This window comes from Leopardus geoffroyi, chromosome D4 (genome assembly GCF_018350155.1).
Source record: "Leopardus geoffroyi isolate Oge1 chromosome D4, O.geoffroyi_Oge1_pat1.0, whole genome shotgun sequence".
Classification (NCBI taxonomy): Eukaryota; Metazoa; Chordata; class Mammalia; order Carnivora; family Felidae; genus Leopardus; species Leopardus geoffroyi.
Window position 1 is genome coordinate 8643647 of NC_059342.1, and position 18531 is coordinate 8662177.

General features: G+C 45.6%; 1 protein-coding gene across 2 annotated transcripts in view; it reads left to right on the forward strand.

Moving 5' to 3' along the window:
* Window positions 1-15696, forward strand: part of PUM3 (pumilio RNA binding family member 3) — a 44001-nt gene extending 28305 nt beyond the window's left edge. The window contains exons 14-18 of one of the 2 annotated variants that reach the window (XM_045470449.1): window positions 186-328; window positions 7319-7541; window positions 9045-9132; window positions 11937-12027; window positions 15408-15696. In XM_045470449.1, the coding sequence (XP_045326405.1) occupies window positions 186-328; window positions 7319-7541; window positions 9045-9132; window positions 11937-12027; window positions 15408-15540 (678 nt within the window). In that variant the 3' untranslated portion in view covers window positions 15541-15696. The remainder of the gene's footprint in view (window positions 1-185; window positions 329-7318; window positions 7542-9044; window positions 9133-11936; window positions 12028-15407) is intronic. The other variant, XM_045470450.1, reaches the window with a different exon arrangement.
* The last annotated feature ends 2835 nt before the right edge of the window (window positions 15697-18531 follow it).

Sequence of the window (18531 nt, forward strand, 5' to 3'; positions counted from 1 at the left end):
ACTCCAGTCTGTGTTCTGAGTGTAAATCCTTGTGCTTTAATGACATGATTTCCAACTTAGCTCCACATTTTCTTTTACGTACATTGGGAAAAATAGTGGAGAATGTACCCTTCTGTACCTCTTGGATTTCAAGTGCACATTATTTTAAGCACCTAGATTCATTTTTTGTGTCTTTGATTTCACAGGAAATTATTAGTTCCTTGCCTAACATAATAAATGACAAATACGGAAGGAAGGTCCTCTTGTATTTACTGAGCCCCAGAGATCCTGCACACACAGTGCGGGAAATTATTGAGGTTCTGCAGAGAGGAGATGGGAACGCACACAGGTAAGAATAGTACAGTGGCTTGAGCCCTTTGTTTTCTGGTGTGGTTGCTTATTTTGAGTAGCTTACATTTCCAGAAATCTCCTCACGCATGCATATCCTCTATTGTGCTTCTCTAAAACTTGGAAGGTGAATCCCATTTTTAAGCCTGTAATTTTGGCAGATTCTTTAAAGTTTTTATTTAGAAAAGGAGATAAATGTATTGTGCCAAAAGAATGCCTCTGAGTGCCTGGCACAGAGTAGGCATTCATTGTGTGGTCCGTTTTGGTTTTGCTACATTTATTTGTTTTAAACTGGAGCAATTTTTTTTTTTTTTTTAATTTTACTTATTTTTTTTAGCTCTGGTATGGCTATCATACAGAGTTATTTTAGTTTCAGGGGTACAATATAGTGATTCAGCAATTCTATACATTCTTCAGTGCTCGTCATCGTAAGTGTGTTCTTCACCTATTTCATCCACTCCCATCCCCGCCTCCCCTCTGGTAGGTAACCATCAGTTTGTTCCCTATAGGTGAGAGTCTGTTTTTTGGTTTGTCTCTCTCTCCCTTTTTTTTTCTTAGTTGATTTGATTTATTTCTTAAATTCTGCATATGAGTGACATCATACGTTATTTTATTTGTCTTTCTCGGACTTATTTCACTTAGCATTATACTCTGTGACTCCATCCATGTTGTTGCACACGGCAAGATTTTATTCTTTTTATGGCTGGGCAATATTCCATTGCCTCTCTACACCACATCTTCTTTGTCCATTCATCTATCGATGGATACTTGAGCTGCTTCCATAGTTTGGCTATTATAAATAACGCTGCAATAAACATAGGGGTGTATTTATCTTTTCAAATTAGTGTTTTCGTACTCGTTGGGTATATACCCATTAGTGGAACCACTGGATCATACGGTAACTCTGTAAATTTTTGAGGAACCTCTGTACTCTTTTCCACAGTGGCTGCACCAGTGTGCATTCCCACCAACAGGGTTCCTTTTTCTCAACATCCTCACCAGCACTTATTGTTTGTGTTTCTGATTTTAGCCATTCTGACAGGTGTGAGGTGATACCTCATCGTTGTTTTGATTTGCATTTCCCTAATGATTAGTGATGTTGAGCATCATTTCATGTGCCTGTTGTCTTTCTGTAGGTCTTCTTTGGAGAAATGTCTGTTCATGTCTTTTGCCCTTTTTTAATTTGATTCTTTGTTTCTCTGGTGTCGAGTTGTGCAAGTTCTTTATATGTTTTGGATACTAACCCCTTATCAGATACGTCACTGGCAAATAACTCCTCCCATTCCGTAGACAGTCTTTTAGTTTTGTTGATTGTTTCCTTTGCTGTGCAGAAGCTTTTTCTTTTCATGTAGCCCCGGTAGTTTATTTTTGTTTGCATTTCCCGTGCCTCAAGAGACATATCTAGAAAGATGTTGCTAGGGCCGATACCAGAGAAACTACTGCCTGTGCTCTCTTCCAGGATTTTCATGGTTTCAGGTGTCCAGTTTAGGTTCTTAATCTATTTTTAGTTTATTTTTGTGTATGGTATGAGGAAGTGGTCCAGTTTCATTCTTTTGCATATAGCTGTCCAGTTTTGCAATATCTTTGTTGAAGAGACTGTCATTGTCCCATTGCATATTCTTGCCTTGCAATCCTTTGTTGAAGATTAATTGACTGTATAATTTTGGGTTCATTTCTAGGCTCTCTCTTCTGTTCCATTGTTTTATGTGTCTGTTTTTTTGTGCCTGTGCCATACTGTTTTGATTCTACAGCTTTGTAGTATATCTTGAAATCTGGGATTGTGATACCTCCAGTTGTGTTCTGTTTCAAGATTGCTTTGGTCATTCAGGGTCTTTTGTAGTTCCATACAAATTTTAGGATTATTTCTTCAAGTTCTGGGGAAAATGCTATTGGTATTTTGGTAGGGATTACATTAAATCTGTAGACTGCTTTGGGTAGCCTGGCCATTTTAACAATTTTTGTTCTAATCCATGAGCATGAAATGTTTTTCCATTTGTTTGTGTCTTCAGTTTCTTTCAGCAGTGTTTTATAGTTTTCAGAGTATAGGTCTTTCACCACCTTGCTCAAGTTTTTCCTACATATTCTTTTTGGTACAATTGTAAATGGAGTTTTTTTTCCTTAATTTCTCTTTCTGCTACTTCATTATTAGTGTATAGAAATGCAGTGGATTTCTGATTGTTAATTTTGTATCCTGTGACCCTAACTCATTTATCCGTTTTGGTAGTTCTTTGCTAGAGTCTTTAGGGTTTACTCTAGATCGTATCATGTCCTCTGCGAACAGTGACAGTTACACGTCTTCCTTACCAATTTAGATTCCTTTTATTTCTTTAGTGTTGTCTCATTGCTGTGGCTAGGACTTCCAGTACTCTTGAATAAAAGTGCTGAGCGTGGACATCCTTGTCTTATTCCTGATCTTAGGGAAAAGCTGTTTTTCATCATTGATGATGAGGTTAGCTGTGGGTTTTTGTTATATATGGCCTTTATTATCTTGAAGTATGTTCCCTCTAAATCTGCTTTGTTGAGGGTTTCTATCATGAACGGATGTTGTATTTTGTCACATCTTTTTTCTGCATCTATTGAAACAGCTTTTCTCTTGTTGATGCATTATTTTGATTGATTTGTGAATATTGAACCACCCTTGCATCCCAAGAATAAATCCCACTTGATTGTGGTGAATGTTTTTTTAGTGTATTATTGGATTTGATTTGCTATTTTGTGGAGTGTTTTTGCATCTGTGTTCATCAGAGATAATTGGCCTGTGATTCTCTGTATTTTTCTGTAGTGCCTTTATCTGGTTTGGTATCAGAGTAATGCTGGCCTCATACAATGAATTTAGAAGCGTTCCTTCTTCTATTTTTTGGAGTAGTTTGAAAAGAATAGGTAGTATTAACTCTTCATTAAATGTTTGGTAGAATTCACCTGTGAAGTCCTCTGGTCCTGAACTTGTGTTTGCTGGAAGTCTTTTGATCACGGCTTCAGTTTCATTGCTGGTAATCAGCCTGTTCAAATTTTCCGTTTCTTCCAGATTTAGTTTTGGAAGGTTCTATGTTTCTGGGAATTCATGCATTTCTTCTAACTTGTCCGATTTGTGGGCACACAAGTTTTTATACTATTATATTGTAACCCTGTGTATTTCTGTGGTGTCAGTTGTTATTTCTCCTTTTTCATTGCTGATTTTGTTTATTTGAGGCTGCCTAAAGGTTTATCAATTTTGTTCATCTTTTCAAAGAACAAGTTCCTGGTTTCATCTGTTTTATTGGGTTTTTTTAGTTTCCGTTGTGTTTATTTCTGCTCTGTTTATTATTTCCTTCTTTATACTGGTTTTGGGTTTTGTTTGTTGTTCTTATCTAGCTCCTTTAGGTGTAAAATTAAATTGTTGTTTTGAGATTTTTCTTGCTTCTTGAGGTATGCCTGTATTGCTGTATACTTCCCTCTTAGAACCACCTTTGCTGCATCTCGAAGATTTTGGATTGTTGTGTCTTCATTTTCATTTGTCTCCATGAATTTTTTTATTTCCTCTTTGATTTCTTAGTTGACTCATTCATTCTTTAGTAGCATGTTATTCAGCGTCCATCTGTTTGTGTTCTTTCCTGATTTTTTCGTGTGGTTGATTGCTAGTTTCATAGCATTGTGGTCAGAAAAGATACGTGGTATATGACATCAGTCTTTTTGAATTTGTTGAGACCTGTTTTGTGGCCTAATATGATGTATTAGGGAGACTATTCCATATAAATTTGAAAAGAATGTGTATTCTATTGTTTTAGGATGGAATGTTCTGAGTATATATGTTAAATCCATCTGGTCTAAACTGTTATTCAAAGCCACTGTTTCCTTGTTGATTTGCTATTTAAATCATCTGTCTGTTAATGTAAATGGATTCTCAAAGTCCTCTATTGTTAATGTATTATCAATTATTTCCTTTATGTCTGTTATTAGCTGCTTTATGTATTTGAGTGCTTCCACATTGGGTGCATGGATATTTCCAATTGCTATCTCTTCTTGTTGGATTGTCCCCTTTATAATTCTGCAGTATCCTTATGTGTCTCTTGTTACAGTCTTGTAAGTTTTAAAGTCTGTTTTGTCCAATACAGGTATTGCTACCCCAGCTATCTTTTTATTTCCATTTCGTTGATAAATGCTGTTCCATCCCTTTATGTTCATTGTGCCTGTGTCTTTAGGTCTGAAATGAGTCTTGTAGGCAGCATATAGATGAATCTTTTTTTATCCGTTCCGTCACCCTATGTCTTTTGATTGGAGTGTTTCGGCCATTTGCATTCAAAGTAAATATTGATAGGCACGTACTTATTGCCATTTTGTTACTTGCTTTATGATTGTTTTGTAGTTCTGTTCCTTCCCATTGCTCTTTTCTCTCACAGTTTGCTGGCTTTCTGTAGTGTGATATACTTGGATTCCTTTTTCTTTATTTTAGTCGTATCTATTACCGGTTTTTAAATTGGGGTTATCATTAGGTTTATATATGACATCTTATGCATCTAGGAATCTGTTAAGTTGATGGTCACTTGAGTTTAAACCCATTCTAAAAACACCAAATTGTTACTTTTCTCCTCTTTCCCTTCCTCGTTTTAGGCATGGTGTCATACTTTACATCCTTTTATTTTGTGACTCCCTCAACTGATTGGTATAAATATACTGAATTTTGCTGCCTTTGTGTTTCCTACTTTTCTTACTCCTGCTTACAGTCTTTCCTTTTCACTCAGGGTGTGTCTCCTTTTGCATTTCTTGCAGGGCTGGTTTAGTGGTGATGAATTCCTTTAACTTTTGTTTGTCTGGGAAACTCTTAATCTCTCTATTCTGAATGATATCCTTGCTGGATCGAGTATTGTTGGTAGCATGTTTTTTTCTTTCAGAACTTTGAATATATCACCCCACTCCCTTGTGGCATGCAGGGTTTCTGCTGAAAAATCAGCTGATAGCCTGAGGGGGCTTCCTTGTATGTAAATGTTTTCTCTTCTCTTGTTTCTTTAAAAAGCCTCCGGCACGTTTTGCCATTTTGATTACTGTGTGTCTTGGTGTGGACCTCCTTGGGCTGATTTTGTTGAGGTTCTCTCTACCTCCTGGATCTGGGGATCTGTTTCCTTTGGGAGATTTGGGAAGTTTTGAGCTGGTAACTTCTGTAAGTAAGTTTTCTGCCCCTTTGTCTCTCTCTTTTTCTGGGATCTTTACAATGCAAATATTATTACGCTTGGTGATGTTGGTGATTCCCTTAATCTCTTTTCATTTTCTGTTGTTGTTTGGCCCCTATGTTAGTGGGACAGTGTGGGGCCGCCTCGGGCTCGATTTGAGTCAGACCAGGTGTCTGCCACCGTGCAGTAGCCCGACCTGCAGTGGTGCCTTCCCTGTGTTGTCCCCTGAGAAGCTTTCCCCGGGGCGGGACCCGCTGTCAGACCAGAGGTCTTCGCCCAGACCCTGCTGGCGCTGCCCTGGACTGCGGGTGGTTAACTTGCCCTCTCCCCGGGGCGGGAGTCGCTGCGGAGTGGTGCCGGCCCCTGTCAGAGCTGTTCACACACGGCCTCAGCTTGTGGCCCTGCCTCGGATGGTCTCTGGGCCAAGAGCGTGTTGGAGGAGGGAGGTCTGCAAGAGGACACGGCGTGGAGCTAGTCTGTTTGTTGGGGCGGGGGGGGGGGGGTGTCCTGGAGCTGAGGCCTAGCCGGGAGGGCTGTGTCTGCAGAAGTGCTCAGAGATGGGGGGCGCTGTTAGCAAGTCAGTGGACGGTGTTGCGTGGGCACCGTTCCCACAGGGGTCCGTGTGCCTCGGCCAGGGGACGGGGGAGGGAAGTGGCGCCCTCCAGCTTCTTCTTTCCTGTAGAAGTCTCCCGAAGATCCCTGCCCCTCCATCCCAGGCTGTGAGCTTAGTAAACGGATTTCCCTCCCGCATATCCCGGGTGCTTTTCGAACTGCTGCTTCTATGTTGTGTATCTCCACAGGCCTTTTTGTCGTGCTGTCTCTAAGGCGGGGACTCCGTTTTCTGTCACCCTCCCTGCTCTCCCAGAGCCAAGCATGCTGAAAGTTCTGGGTGTTAAGCCCCACTGATTGTAAGAACCCATGAGATTATGCCCCGCTGATTGTCAAAGCCACATGTTTCAAAGCCACATGTTACAGGGATTCGTCTTCCCCAGGCAGACACCCCGTGTTGGGCGCGCCTCGTGTGAGGGGCTGTTTCTCTCCCTCCTCCACCCCCACTGCAGACAGTCCTGGGCATCCTTTCAGCTTCCGACCCGCGTCTCCTCCCTTCCTGTCCTCACCAGTATGGCCTCATCTCTAGCTTTAGCGGTTTAGACGCTGTTCTGCCAGTCCTCTGGTCGTTCTCTGGGTTGTTCACCCTGATGTGGGTGTTATCGAGTATATCCACGGGAGGAGGTGGGCTTAGGGTGCTCTTCTGCCGTCCTCCCCGGAGATCAGTTTTGCTTTATTTTTAAAGCTATTGGTATCACACAATTCGATATTGTAGAGAGTAGAGTCCATAAAGTAGTCTAATCGTGACTTCTAATTTGTTGTTGTTGTTTGGGTATTACATCGGGCAAGGTTCACTTATTAAGTGCTAATTCTGTGACAGGCACTGTTCAGATCCTGGAGACACAAAGATGAAAGCGAGGTATCCCACCCTTAAGTTGCTTACTACCTGCACACCACAGAGAGAGAAACGATTACGCCAAGTTGGACCAAGACTGTTTCTTAAAAATGTTTAGTGTGTATTTATTTTTGAGAGAGAGAGAGTGTGTGTATGAGCAGGGGTGGGGCAGAGAGAGACATGCAGAATCTAGGGCAGGCTCCAGGCCGCCCGACGTGGGGGTCAAGCCCGCGAACCGCGAGATCATGATCTGGGCCCAAGTCGGATGCTTAACCGACTGAGCCACCCAGGCGCCCCTGACGCAGATTGCTTAAAGCCCGTAGAGGTTTTTGTGGTGATCAGATCACTGTCTTTCCTTCGCCACTCATCTCACCTGAGTGCCTCGTTCGCCACGCTCCTACAGTAAGAAGGACACCGCCATCCGCCGTCGAGAGCTCCTGGAGGCCGTCTCTCCGGCTTTGTTAAGCTACCTGCAAGGACACGCCCGCGAAGTGGTGCTGGATAAGTCTGCGTGCGTGTTGGTGCCCGGCATTCTGGGAGCTGCCACGGAAGACGTCCAGCCCGCCATGAGCGCCATCGCCGGCTTGGCGGCCGCAGAGTTGCACCCGGGCGGCCAGGACGGAGAGGTAACGTGCTGTCGCGAGACGGGCGGAAAGCTGCAGCGTCGCACAGACGCCGGCCACCGAGATCAGGTCTCGAAGAGAACTCCGATGCTGACTGCCTCCCCTCAGCCCGAACCCGCAGCACATCTGATCCTGCGGATTCGGAACACGGTGCCGCTGCAGGGCTGTCCTTCTCAGAGCTTCCCGTGACTTCCTCTTACCCACAGAGTCGAGACCGTCGTCTTAACGCGGCTCTCTGCGGCCCGTGGTTGGCACCAGGCTGCCTTCCTAGCTTTTGCTGTGTTCTTCACTCTGTTTTGAATTCACTGTGGATTTTTGCACCTCTCTGCATTCGCACGCGCCTCTTTCCTCACCCTGGATGCCACCTGTGTCCCCATTTTGCCGTGCTGTCCCTGTAGAAAGCCTCACTCATCCTAGAAGTTGCCCAGAGTCCCTCTCCTTGAAGTCTTCCCAAGTTCCCTCCCATTAAAAGAGTCCGCTCTTTCTGATAGCTCCCCTGCCTGCCTGCCTTGGCCCGGGACTCCTTCTGCCTTACCTCTTAAGTTCCTTGATCCACGCGCCTGATCTGTGCTGGGCGGCGGTCCGCCCTGTTCCCCCATCCCCCAAAGCTTACCGTTTTGCTGAACACAACATAGAGACAAATACGTACCCAGATAATTACCCACTAGAGGATGGAGATACCTGCTGTAAAGGACACGTACGTGTTCTCTGGGGCCGTATAAGAATGGGAGCCAGCCTGTCCCCAGGAAGGCTTCCCCGAGGCAGTGAAGGTTACACTGAGGCCGGAGGATCGTAGCTCAGTGAAGAAAGGCAGAGGGAGGAACATGGGCCGCAGTTGGAAGGAGGGAAGGGTCTCGGCTCGTTTGGGGACAGAGGGCTCAGGGGAGGTCAGCCAGCAGAGGGAAGAAGAGGCAGAGGTCAGACCGGGCAGGGCCTGTGTGTTGGGGAGTCTCCTATTTCCTGCTGCGGGCCCTGGGTCTGGACCCTCCCCTCACAGGGCAGAGCGTAGAAACCAGCCAGGAGGATGTAGGCGTGATGAGTTTTCTCTGCAAGGGATGGAGCCCGTTGTCTCCGTGCTTGATAAGGAGAGATCCTAGGTGCTGTGGGACCCGTGGGGACCAAGTGTCAGTGTTTGTGCTGTCACGCTTCGTCCCATAGGTTCATTTGCACTCAGAACTGCCTATTGCAGCCTGAACAGTGGTTGCCAGGACGTTGGGACGAGCGCCGTGTGGTGCTATTCAGCGTGGAGGTCATGAGGCCGCCCCTGAAGTGCCTTTTAGTGGCTCTGGCCGCGGTGTCCCTCTTCCTCTCAGTCTGGGGATTGGGCTAGATCTCTGGTCCCTCCAGGCGTTCAGGGCCACTCCTGATCATGACCTCCCTCCTGAGTGTTGTCGAACTTGCAACTTGTCTGAGTCCTCACCTGTGTGCGGTGATAGAGAATGGATTGTCGGCCAAGGCGTGGCTGAAGACCGCTGTTTAAGTCCCTGCCTTCTTGCCCCCTTACAGCTTCACGTCGCAGAGCATCCTGCGGGACATCTCGTTCTCAAGTGGTTAATAGAGCAAGATAAGAAGATGAAAGAAAGTGGAAGAGAAGGTAGGCTGTGAAACTTGACCTTTTCCTGTATCTCATGTGGAATTTCAGTAATTCCTGACGTCCCTGAACTGTATGCTGGTCATTTATGTTCAAGTGAAACTTGCTGAGTGTTTACAAATGATGTCTATGAACGAGAAGTAATTTAGGGGTTGCAAATAATGCTCTAGTAGATGTTGGAAATTTATGTCCCATAATCCTTTCATTTCCTTTCTCTGTCCACCCTCCCTCACTATCTCACCTCCCTTGCTACTTCAGGCTTTGGATCTGGCTGGCCAGAGCCCTAAAATGCCATTCTGTTCCTTGAGGGGGTGGGGGCGGGAAGGGGGGGAAGATTTGTGAGTGTCACTACCCCCAGCTGAAAAGTGTATTTATCTCTACTTTGGAGGAAAGGGTAAGCAGAAGAAAACTATCCTCCTCAGAATTTTGAGCTAACGCCTGTTTGGCATTGAAAATACATGTGACCAAAGAGCAAGCCAGTGCTTGGCCGCTTGCTGCTCTGCAGAAAGTCAGCTTTCAAGAGAAGGACAGCATCTTTTATCCACCTGAAAAGTGGCATCCCATTCCTGTCTCGGTCCTGTCTTTGACCAGACCTTCTGTTACTAAGTTCGAGCTCCATCCAGTATTGTAGCCACTGAAAGACTTTCCCCCCTCATTGTGTCTGGACAAAGCGACAGATGATGAATTTCTGTCTTGAGGCAAGTTGCAGCCTGATGGCTAGTGGGGCGATCAGTACAGTAGTACAGTTGTCACTTCTCACTCTCCCTTGAAGATCAGAGACTTGGGGCTGTTTTTCATTGCACGCTTCCCGTAAAGGAGACAGCTTGTAACACATTTTGAAGGGGAAATAATGTATTGAATCATCTTTTTCATTATTAAGAATTCAGTGCTCTGTTGAGCTGAGTTTATGTCAGAAAAGTTGTCTGGTTTACTTTTAAAATCCAAAGAATTTTCAAGTGACTTCTGTCCCTAATTCGGTTACACTGGCAGCCTTATAACATGCTTGTGTGGACCTGCCGTGCTCCTCACATTCATGGAGCTCCGAATGGGCGTGGCTGGCTGTCTTGGTCCTCTGTCGCCGTGTAACAAGCCACCCCAAAACTTGGTAGTTCTCAACATCTGATCGGGGTTTGGTTTTGTTCTCCTCACTGTCACCTGGGGCAGCTCGGCTTAGGGTCGGAGTATCTCTGCACTTGGACGATGGCTGGCGGTGGCCAAGTCCAGCAGCCTCGTGCCATCCCGCCAGGCTGCTTGGGCTTCCTCACAACATGGTGGGTGGGCTCTAAGAGAAGAAAGCAGGTGCTTGGTGCTTTTATGATTTAGCCAGAGAAGTTACTTAACATCGCTCTTTCCCTTCTCTCTTGGTTAAGTCCGTCACAGGCCCACCGGAGTTCAAAAGAAGACATTGATTCCAGCTCTGGGTGGGGGTGGGCGCGTGCAGCATTCTAGAAGAGCACACAGGACAGGGATACTGTCGTGGTCAGTCACCTTTGGAAAACACCATCTGCCTCACTGGCCGATTGCTGTCCTTCGACCTGTGTCGTGAAGAGCTAAATAAGCCTAGGCCTCTTGGCTTTTAAAGGGTCCTCACATTTGAGTATCTTCTGAGTGAATTATATATGCAACCACCCAAGATACTTACCTTCAAGATAGGTTTGCCTTCACTTCCATCTGTATCCAACCCTAGCTTTCAGAATTTCTGCTTTGTCCAAGAATTAGTTACATACACTTAGATCGCACGGTGAATAAGATAATATAGCAAGCCCTTGGGAATCTGATAATGACAAGCAAGCTAATAACACAAGATGAGTAACATTTTTGACGGGTGAATGGCTAGCTTTGTAGACAGAAATTACCAGGTGTCAATCACAATAGTCACGTGACCACTAGTCACCTCCTGAGTGAGCATTTTTCACGAGGGAGAACTTGCTCTCATCCAAGCACGAGGTGTTGCTGTCAAACGTTCACTTCCTGAATGCCTGTCAGGTCAGGGTTAAATCATTAAATAGTACAAAGACACGCAAGCACGACCAAGTGCTCATTTTATAAGAATTCATTGTTTGTCCTGAGTGATTATTTCTAAACAAAGTCTAAAACCTGGATCAGAGTAGAAGGAAATGGCTGTATTGGAAACACATTAAACAGGGGCGCCTGGGTGGCTCAGTCGGTTGAGCGTCTGACTTAGGCTCAGGTCGTGATCTCACGGCTCGAGAGTTCAAGCCCGGAGTCAGGCTCTGTGCGGACAGCTCGGAGCCTGGAGCCTGCTTCCCGTTCTGTGTCTCCCTCTCTCTCCACCACCCCTGCACTCTGTCTCTCTCAAAAATAAATAAAACATTTTGTGAAAAAGAAGAGAATTGTAGGACATTAATGGCTTTTTAAAATAAAAATGAGGGGCACCTGGGTGGCTCAGTCAGTTAAGCGCCAGACTTCAGCTCGAGTCATGATCTCACAGTTTGTGGGTTTGAGCCCCGCCCACATCGCGCTCTGTGCTGACAGCTTGGAGCCTGGAGCCTGCTTCGGATTCTGTGTCTCCTTCTCTGTCTTCTCCTCCCCCACTTGCACTCTGACTCACTCTATCTCTCTGTTTCTCTCTCTCTCTCTCCGAGAAATAAACAAAAAAATTTAAAAACATACATCAAATAAATCAGAGCTGGAATTTTTAGTATTAAGGAAGATTGAGTCAGAACTCTCTTTATTCACTTTTTTATTAGAATATTTGTAGATTTAAGGGCAGTAGAGAAGTCGATTGGGAGTTTAAATCTTGGTGTGATGTTCACTAAGCTTCAGTGTATTTTTCAATTTTTCAGGTTGTTTCGCAAAAACACTTGTAGAGCATGTTGGTGTGAAGAACCTGAGGTCCTGGGCCAGTGTAAACCGAGGTGCCATTATTCTTGCTAGGTACGTACGTGTGTGCCTTGGCCGCACAGGCCCCTCCTCCTGCCCGTTGGCGCAGAAGCCCCTTCCTCCACATTCTTCCTTGGGTCTGTCCTTGGTGTCTGATCGCTGGCCATCGCTCCCGGTCCCTCAGGGTGCAGACAGGCACAGCAAATAGCAGAGGCCAGACGTAACTCTTTCAGTCGGTTCTTAAAAGTTTGGTTTATGGCTTTGACCAAAATAGAATTGGATTCTCTCTCTTGCTCCCTCGCTCTACTCAGGAAAGCACTTTACGTCTGATTAACGTGGAGGGGTCACTTTCACGACCTTCTTTTCTCCCCCAGGTTATGGAGCCCTCCGACACCCGATTATTATAAATTATGTAATTCATAGGGTTTGCCAAGTATATACGTTTTCTGGAACATTATTATGGCCATTGGGAATTCTAGATCTCCAAAAAAAAAAAAGGGATCTGTAGCAACTAGTTCACCTTTTGGCATTTCGCGTTGGTTGGGCTTAAACTGTACGTTCCGAAGTAATAAGCCATCAGTCCGGCCAGTGTCACATCTCCTCACCTGGTCCTTGTTCCTGGAAGGCTGTGTTGGCAACCCCTGGACATTTTGCCTTTTGACCCTCGTGCATATGCACAGTCTCCCCCTCTCACACACCCTTCCTGCCTCTGGCAGCCACCTGTCTGTTCTCTGTATTTTTGAGCTGGGTTTTGTTTTGTTTTGCTTTTGTTTTTGTTTTAAATTAGACTCCACGTGTAAATAAGAGATCACACAGTGTATCATTTGATTGTTTCATCACATTTATGGTTTTGACCAAAATTGTAATTGCATTCTTTTTAACGAATTAGTCTTGTCCCTGTGAAAACTGACAAAGTTGCTTTTTAAATCATGCCTGACTTTACGTGTCATTTTTCTTACTTTCCAGTATTCTTAAAAGGATTCTGGGAGCATTTGCTACTGAAGTCTGCATGTTAATTGTTTATTTCTAATTAAAATGATAGAATACTGATGATTTGTGAATTGAGGCATGTGCTCAACTTGTCTGTTGTTCTCCAGAGTTACTTGGAGTTTATAATTAACAGGTCATTGAAACTTACGAACTTACGTACGTTCTGTTCCTGGATGTGAAACCCTTCTATTAACAGCATTCATTTAAAATAGATTTGTTTGTTATTGTGAAGTAATCACTGCTGATTTTTTTTTTTTCCCCTGCTGTGTTACCGAGGTTTGGAAAAGGGGATACGTTTGAATTTCCCACAGTATGTCACATGCAGCATGCTGTGTAATTTGATCTGTTTTGTTTGTAAAAGTTAGAAGTCTTTCTTCGGTCTACAATTTGATTTTGGTACACATATACCCATAAACACGGTCCATACAGACATCCGTTACTTCAGGTAGATCAGGATCTCCAAATATATGGGTGGTGCGGTTCATTTTGTTCATTTCTTATGAAAATTAGTTCATTTTCCAGTTGAAGTTGAACAGCCAGAATCCATTAGCCGAAACATGAAGTTTTTTAATATGAGTTTCTTTACCAGGCGTTTGGAGTGTTAACACCTTACTGACATATTCTTTCACTAACGCTCAATTAACTAAAAATTTCAACCATGCCATGAAATTAATTTGTAAAGATTGCTCATCAATCAAAGCTGCTCTTGGGTGGATTTCAAACATTAGAAGGATACTACAGATTTATTTTGGGACACTAGCATGTAAGATATTTGAGGTTGTGAAGGGATGCTGAACTACATATAACCTAATAATTAATACAATAATCAGTTTTAATGGTTTTAGAACAGTCATGTGCTTGACTTGTTTGGCAAAATTCTCTGCTTGTGTATTTTACTTCAAACTTGTGCAGTATTCCCTAGATCTTTTTTACAGTAAGTGAAAAGGCATCCTTGGTGAGAAAGAGTATCAGCCTTGTCGGCTATCTGAAAAGCGATTCGGGGCAGCAGAATCCTCTAGCACTTAGATCATCGTGGGTTCTAGACACCCTGCCTGGGTTTCGATCCCAGCTCACTGTGCGGTCTTAGGCAAATCACTCAGCTTCTGTGGACCTTCATTTTCTTGGTTGTAAAATTAGATTAGTAATAATCATAGGCTGTTATGCAAACTTTAGGAGATGGTGTATGTAAAATTCTTAGCTTTACGTCCAGCGCGTGTGTTCAGGAAATACTTTTATTACGTCCACGCGTTATGTGAGTGCGTGCTTAGCCAGAAACTACCTGGTGAGTCACGAATCTGTTAAAAGGGCACTTTACTTTGCACCTTTGCAAGTGGCAAGCTGGGCCTTGTCCCCCGCCAACGGCAGAGTGCTGCTTGGTGCTGCCGACCTAACCGTCCTCTTTGTGGGCGTGCCGCAAGTTATCAGGACCAGGGACTTGGGGAAATGCCAAGTGGTTTGTTTCTAGGATGTGTTTCTGAGGTCAGCATTAAATGTGGTCGTGCAGAAGGGGGGAGCCCTGGTCTTCTACAGTCGGGTGCCTGTGCCCCAGCCCCTGTTTAAAGAGAAAGGAGTCTCGCGGGCTCTTGGTAGCAGCCTCCGGGACTCCGTCCCCTTGTGGGGATAGGGCTCCAGCAGGCTTCCAGGAAGCAGAGCTGACTGGTTTGTTTTAGTGGCTCCCGTTCATGAAGTATTCGCTAAGTGCCGTGCCCTGGCGAGGTGCCTCCCATATGTGATCATTTGAGCCTCAAGAAATCTCTCCGGTAGGGGGTGGCTCGTGTTGTTGATCCCGTCTCTAGGTCAGGAAACAGACATTTTAAATAGCACGCTCTGGTGGGTACAGTTACCGAGTGGCTGAGGGAGGTTTCAAATCTAGGCCCTTAAGCTTTTCACCCTTTTGGATGTTTTAGCCACAGAGTTTAGAAGGAAGGCTCTTAGCTGCTTCCCTCTCGGGCCCTCCACCTTTCCTGCGTGGCCCCTGGTCACTGGTGCTACGCGGTCACTCAGGGAAGTCTTCTCGGTCATCTGTGCCCCATGGTACCGTGAAAGTAACCGTAAAGTAAACTCTACCGAGAAGTAAAACACAAGGTTTCTGTTCTTGAGTTTCATCTGGGTAGGAAAGAGGGGCTAGAATCCATGCAGTAAACACATTTAAGACCGGGTGTTGGTCCTAAGATAACCAGCGAATGTAGGACCCATTCTGTACGGAACGGAGTTCCGTGTGATCTGCCAGCAAGATTATAAAACGTGTTCTATTTACGTGCTCTCAGAATATAGGCTCCCAGCCCCCCTCATTCATCTGGTGAATTAAAAAGATGTATTTATGATTGTCAGGCTTGTCTCACAAATCAGTGAACTTTTTCTACCTGGGTGGAGACAGTATTGGCAGATGGTTAGGGGTTTTTATGAAATGTCATTTTTTTATTGGTTGATTGTTGTCTCCTCAGCCTTCTCCAGAGCTCCGATCAAGAAGTTGCAAACAAAGTCAAGGCTGGACTCAAAGGCCTCATTCCCACATTGGAGAAAAACAAAAATGCCAGCAAAGGAATAGAAACGTTGCTTGAAAAACTGGCCGCATAGTGGAGATAGTTAAGAACAAGATGGAATCTTCTTTCCTGTTCTCTTTTCCCAGAGCGGGAAAGAAGGGCCAGGGGCCGCCTTCCTGGGAGTCTGGGTGCTCTGTATATGTGCTTTTTCTTTGTATAAGAGTCTATTTATAAAACAGTTTTCTAAAAATGGTCTTTTTTTTTTTTTTTTTTTAACGCCAGCCAAGTCTTCTGTCTTCGGAGTGCTGAGCAAATCACACAAGGCCGTGACATAAAAGGCTTAACCATCATATACAGGGGGACCAACCAGATACATCCCAAGTAGAAGCAAGAGTTGATTCAAGGGAGAAGAGGTCTCCTTGAGCAGTGGTCTGAGAGGGCTTCAGGGAGGGGGTGGCACTTGGGGACCTTGAAGGAAGTCAGGGTGTAGAAAAAGGGAGCCCTGGGGAGTCTGTTGGGAGCAGTGAGGTGAAAATTAAGCATTTTGCAGGCACTTCAGGAAGCCTTATGACCCAGAGACAGGATGGCCTGAGGCGACAGCAGCCGCCACATTCCCTGCTGCTTTGGGGATTGGGCTTGGGGATTGGGTTTTGGGTTAGATTTTGTTGGCCAGGCATTCAGGTAAGTTCAGGCTCCTGAGAGGAAATGTGCTACAAGAATGAGGGGGTCACAGTGGGGGCTGGGTGAAGGTCAAGGTCACCGGGAAAGTCTCCCTATCTTGGGAGCCGTGCCTTCCCAGTAAATAGCTCCCTGTGATCAGGCGTTTTTCCTTAGGACTTTGCCTTAAGCAGCTGAAGACTTGACAGGGTTCGAGTTAGAAGAAAGGCGAAGCAAATTTGTGAACAGTGCAGAAATTTAAATTTAGGCGCGGGTAGATTGTTTGAATTTTAAAACCGTGCTTGGCGTTTAGCAACAAAGTTGAAGGGTTGGTAGACTCATCGTCGCCCCCGCCTGTGACAGCCTGGCTGCCCTGGACACCGAGCCCCAAAGCTTTCTCCCAGTAGCCTGTCCGGACACGCCCTGGGGTCTGTCACTGCAGGGCACCTGCTGCGGAGTTGCTGTGCCTTACCTGGCCGGACTGTGGCGGTCCAGCACTGCCCCCCACCGCACCCCCACAGGATACCAGCATCCCGCCTGCCAGGGACAGGGAGTCCTGGCCCTGGAGCCCGAGAGCCTGTGCCTGTAACTTGGCGATCCTCTCCCCAACCCCCACCGGGTCTCAGGGTGGTGGGGGATTGAGGTGAGGAGGTAAATACAGAAAAGCCAACAGCAGAGCTTGCTTCTGTTTGACGAACACACTGGGAGCTTGTGTTGTCCACGGAAAGGGCGTGTTTACCAAGAGGAGGAAAAAATCCCTACTGTTGTGTCTATGAGACTAAACAAACATGTAAAAGTAGAGTAGAGTGGGGCCAACGCAGCCTGTGTGCCTCTGCCCGCTCCTCCACACCCCTGCTTTTGCCCAGCTGGGAAGGAACTACTTCCTCTTCTTTTCAGCTCCACTGCGTTTTGAAATGCTTTGGAGTTTTTATTGCGGGTTTTATTTGTTCCCTTTCAAATGTTGGTTGTGGGCATTACACATGGAGACCTTTCCCCAGCCCTGGTCCCCATCTTCTCTCCGTCGTCCCAGGAGAACGGCATCATTTTGGAGAAGTCCTTGTTCAGGTCTCACGTGGTGATGCTGCCCTAGGTTGGTAAACAATTAAGCAGTGAACTGCCCTTACGTGGCCCATACCATTTCAGTTTTCCTGGTGTTAATCAACTTGCTTCCTTCATTTTCATTTGCTTATTTTTCTATCCTTCCTGGTTTTTCCCAAACTTCTCATCAGAATTGCTTCAACGTTTCTAGCAGGTACCATTTTCCTCCTTTCTTCAGCCTGGAAAGGCTCCCATGTTACTCAGGCGTCCCCACCTTTCCCCGTGGCTCCAGCGTCCTAACTGGTGTGCTTTGGTGCCACTGTGCCACACGTGGGTCCTAGAAGTGCCGAGGTTTTAGCAGCCTCCTCCGTCACTCCGCGGGGCCACGCGAACACTTCGTGGTGTGGCTTGTCCAAAAGAACTCTGGTGTGAACTAATCCCAGGGGCCTATTCCTTGAGTCACTGGTGGATTGAAGGCGGCTGGCCAGTGAACCTTGGAAGTGCGGTTCCTGGGGAAGGTTTCTTAGATCACAGGCCCCCCGCCCCAGGAGAGTCCCTCTCCTGCCAGCCAACCTTGGATGTGCTCACTGGACGCTCAGAGCAGGCATGCTATCGCAGCCGTAGAAGACAGCATGCTGACCATGGCTCAGCCAAAGATGGAAAGTCAATCTTCGGGAGAAATCAACCCTTGGGAGATGCCTGCTATTGGACTCCTGGTTCCGTGAGGCAATAAGCCCACTCATCAGGCCATTTTGAATTGGATCCTTAGACACCTGCTGCCAAGAGTGTGCTAACCTGACTCCCAATATTAGTTTCCATGCTGTAACACATTGAGCCGACTAGCATTCCCATTTTCCCTTAGAGACACCCCTCCTGGAGGCAGCTGGCTTTCTGGATGTCCTGAGGACCTGCTATACAACCACCATCATCATCCTGGCCGTCTCTTCGTTTCTCCTGCGGAAAGCCCATTTCCAGGATCCCATGCATTTTTTTCTTGCTTAAGCCCCTCTTGAATGGGGCATAATCTCTAGTAACTTGCTATGAAAGAATGCAGGTGATAGTGAACGTCTTCATTACACACCCTTTCACGCCTGGGTGCCTAGTTGAGCTGGATATAGAATTTTGGTTGGAAATTAATTTTGCCTCAAAATTTTAAGGACGTGGGTCAATATTTTCTTTGATTTAGGGTTGCAATGGAACCCTTACACCACCCTCGTTCCCACCCTTTTTTATATGTGCCCTTTTGCAGGGGCAGTGCTCCTCCAGAAGGTGACAGGACGCTTTTTAATCCCCAGCTGCCTTATCTTGCAGGTCATTGTATGAGGTGTGTCTGTTTTCCATCCTTCATGCTGGGCATTTGGAGATGTTTTAGAAAATTTCAGTTCTTCCC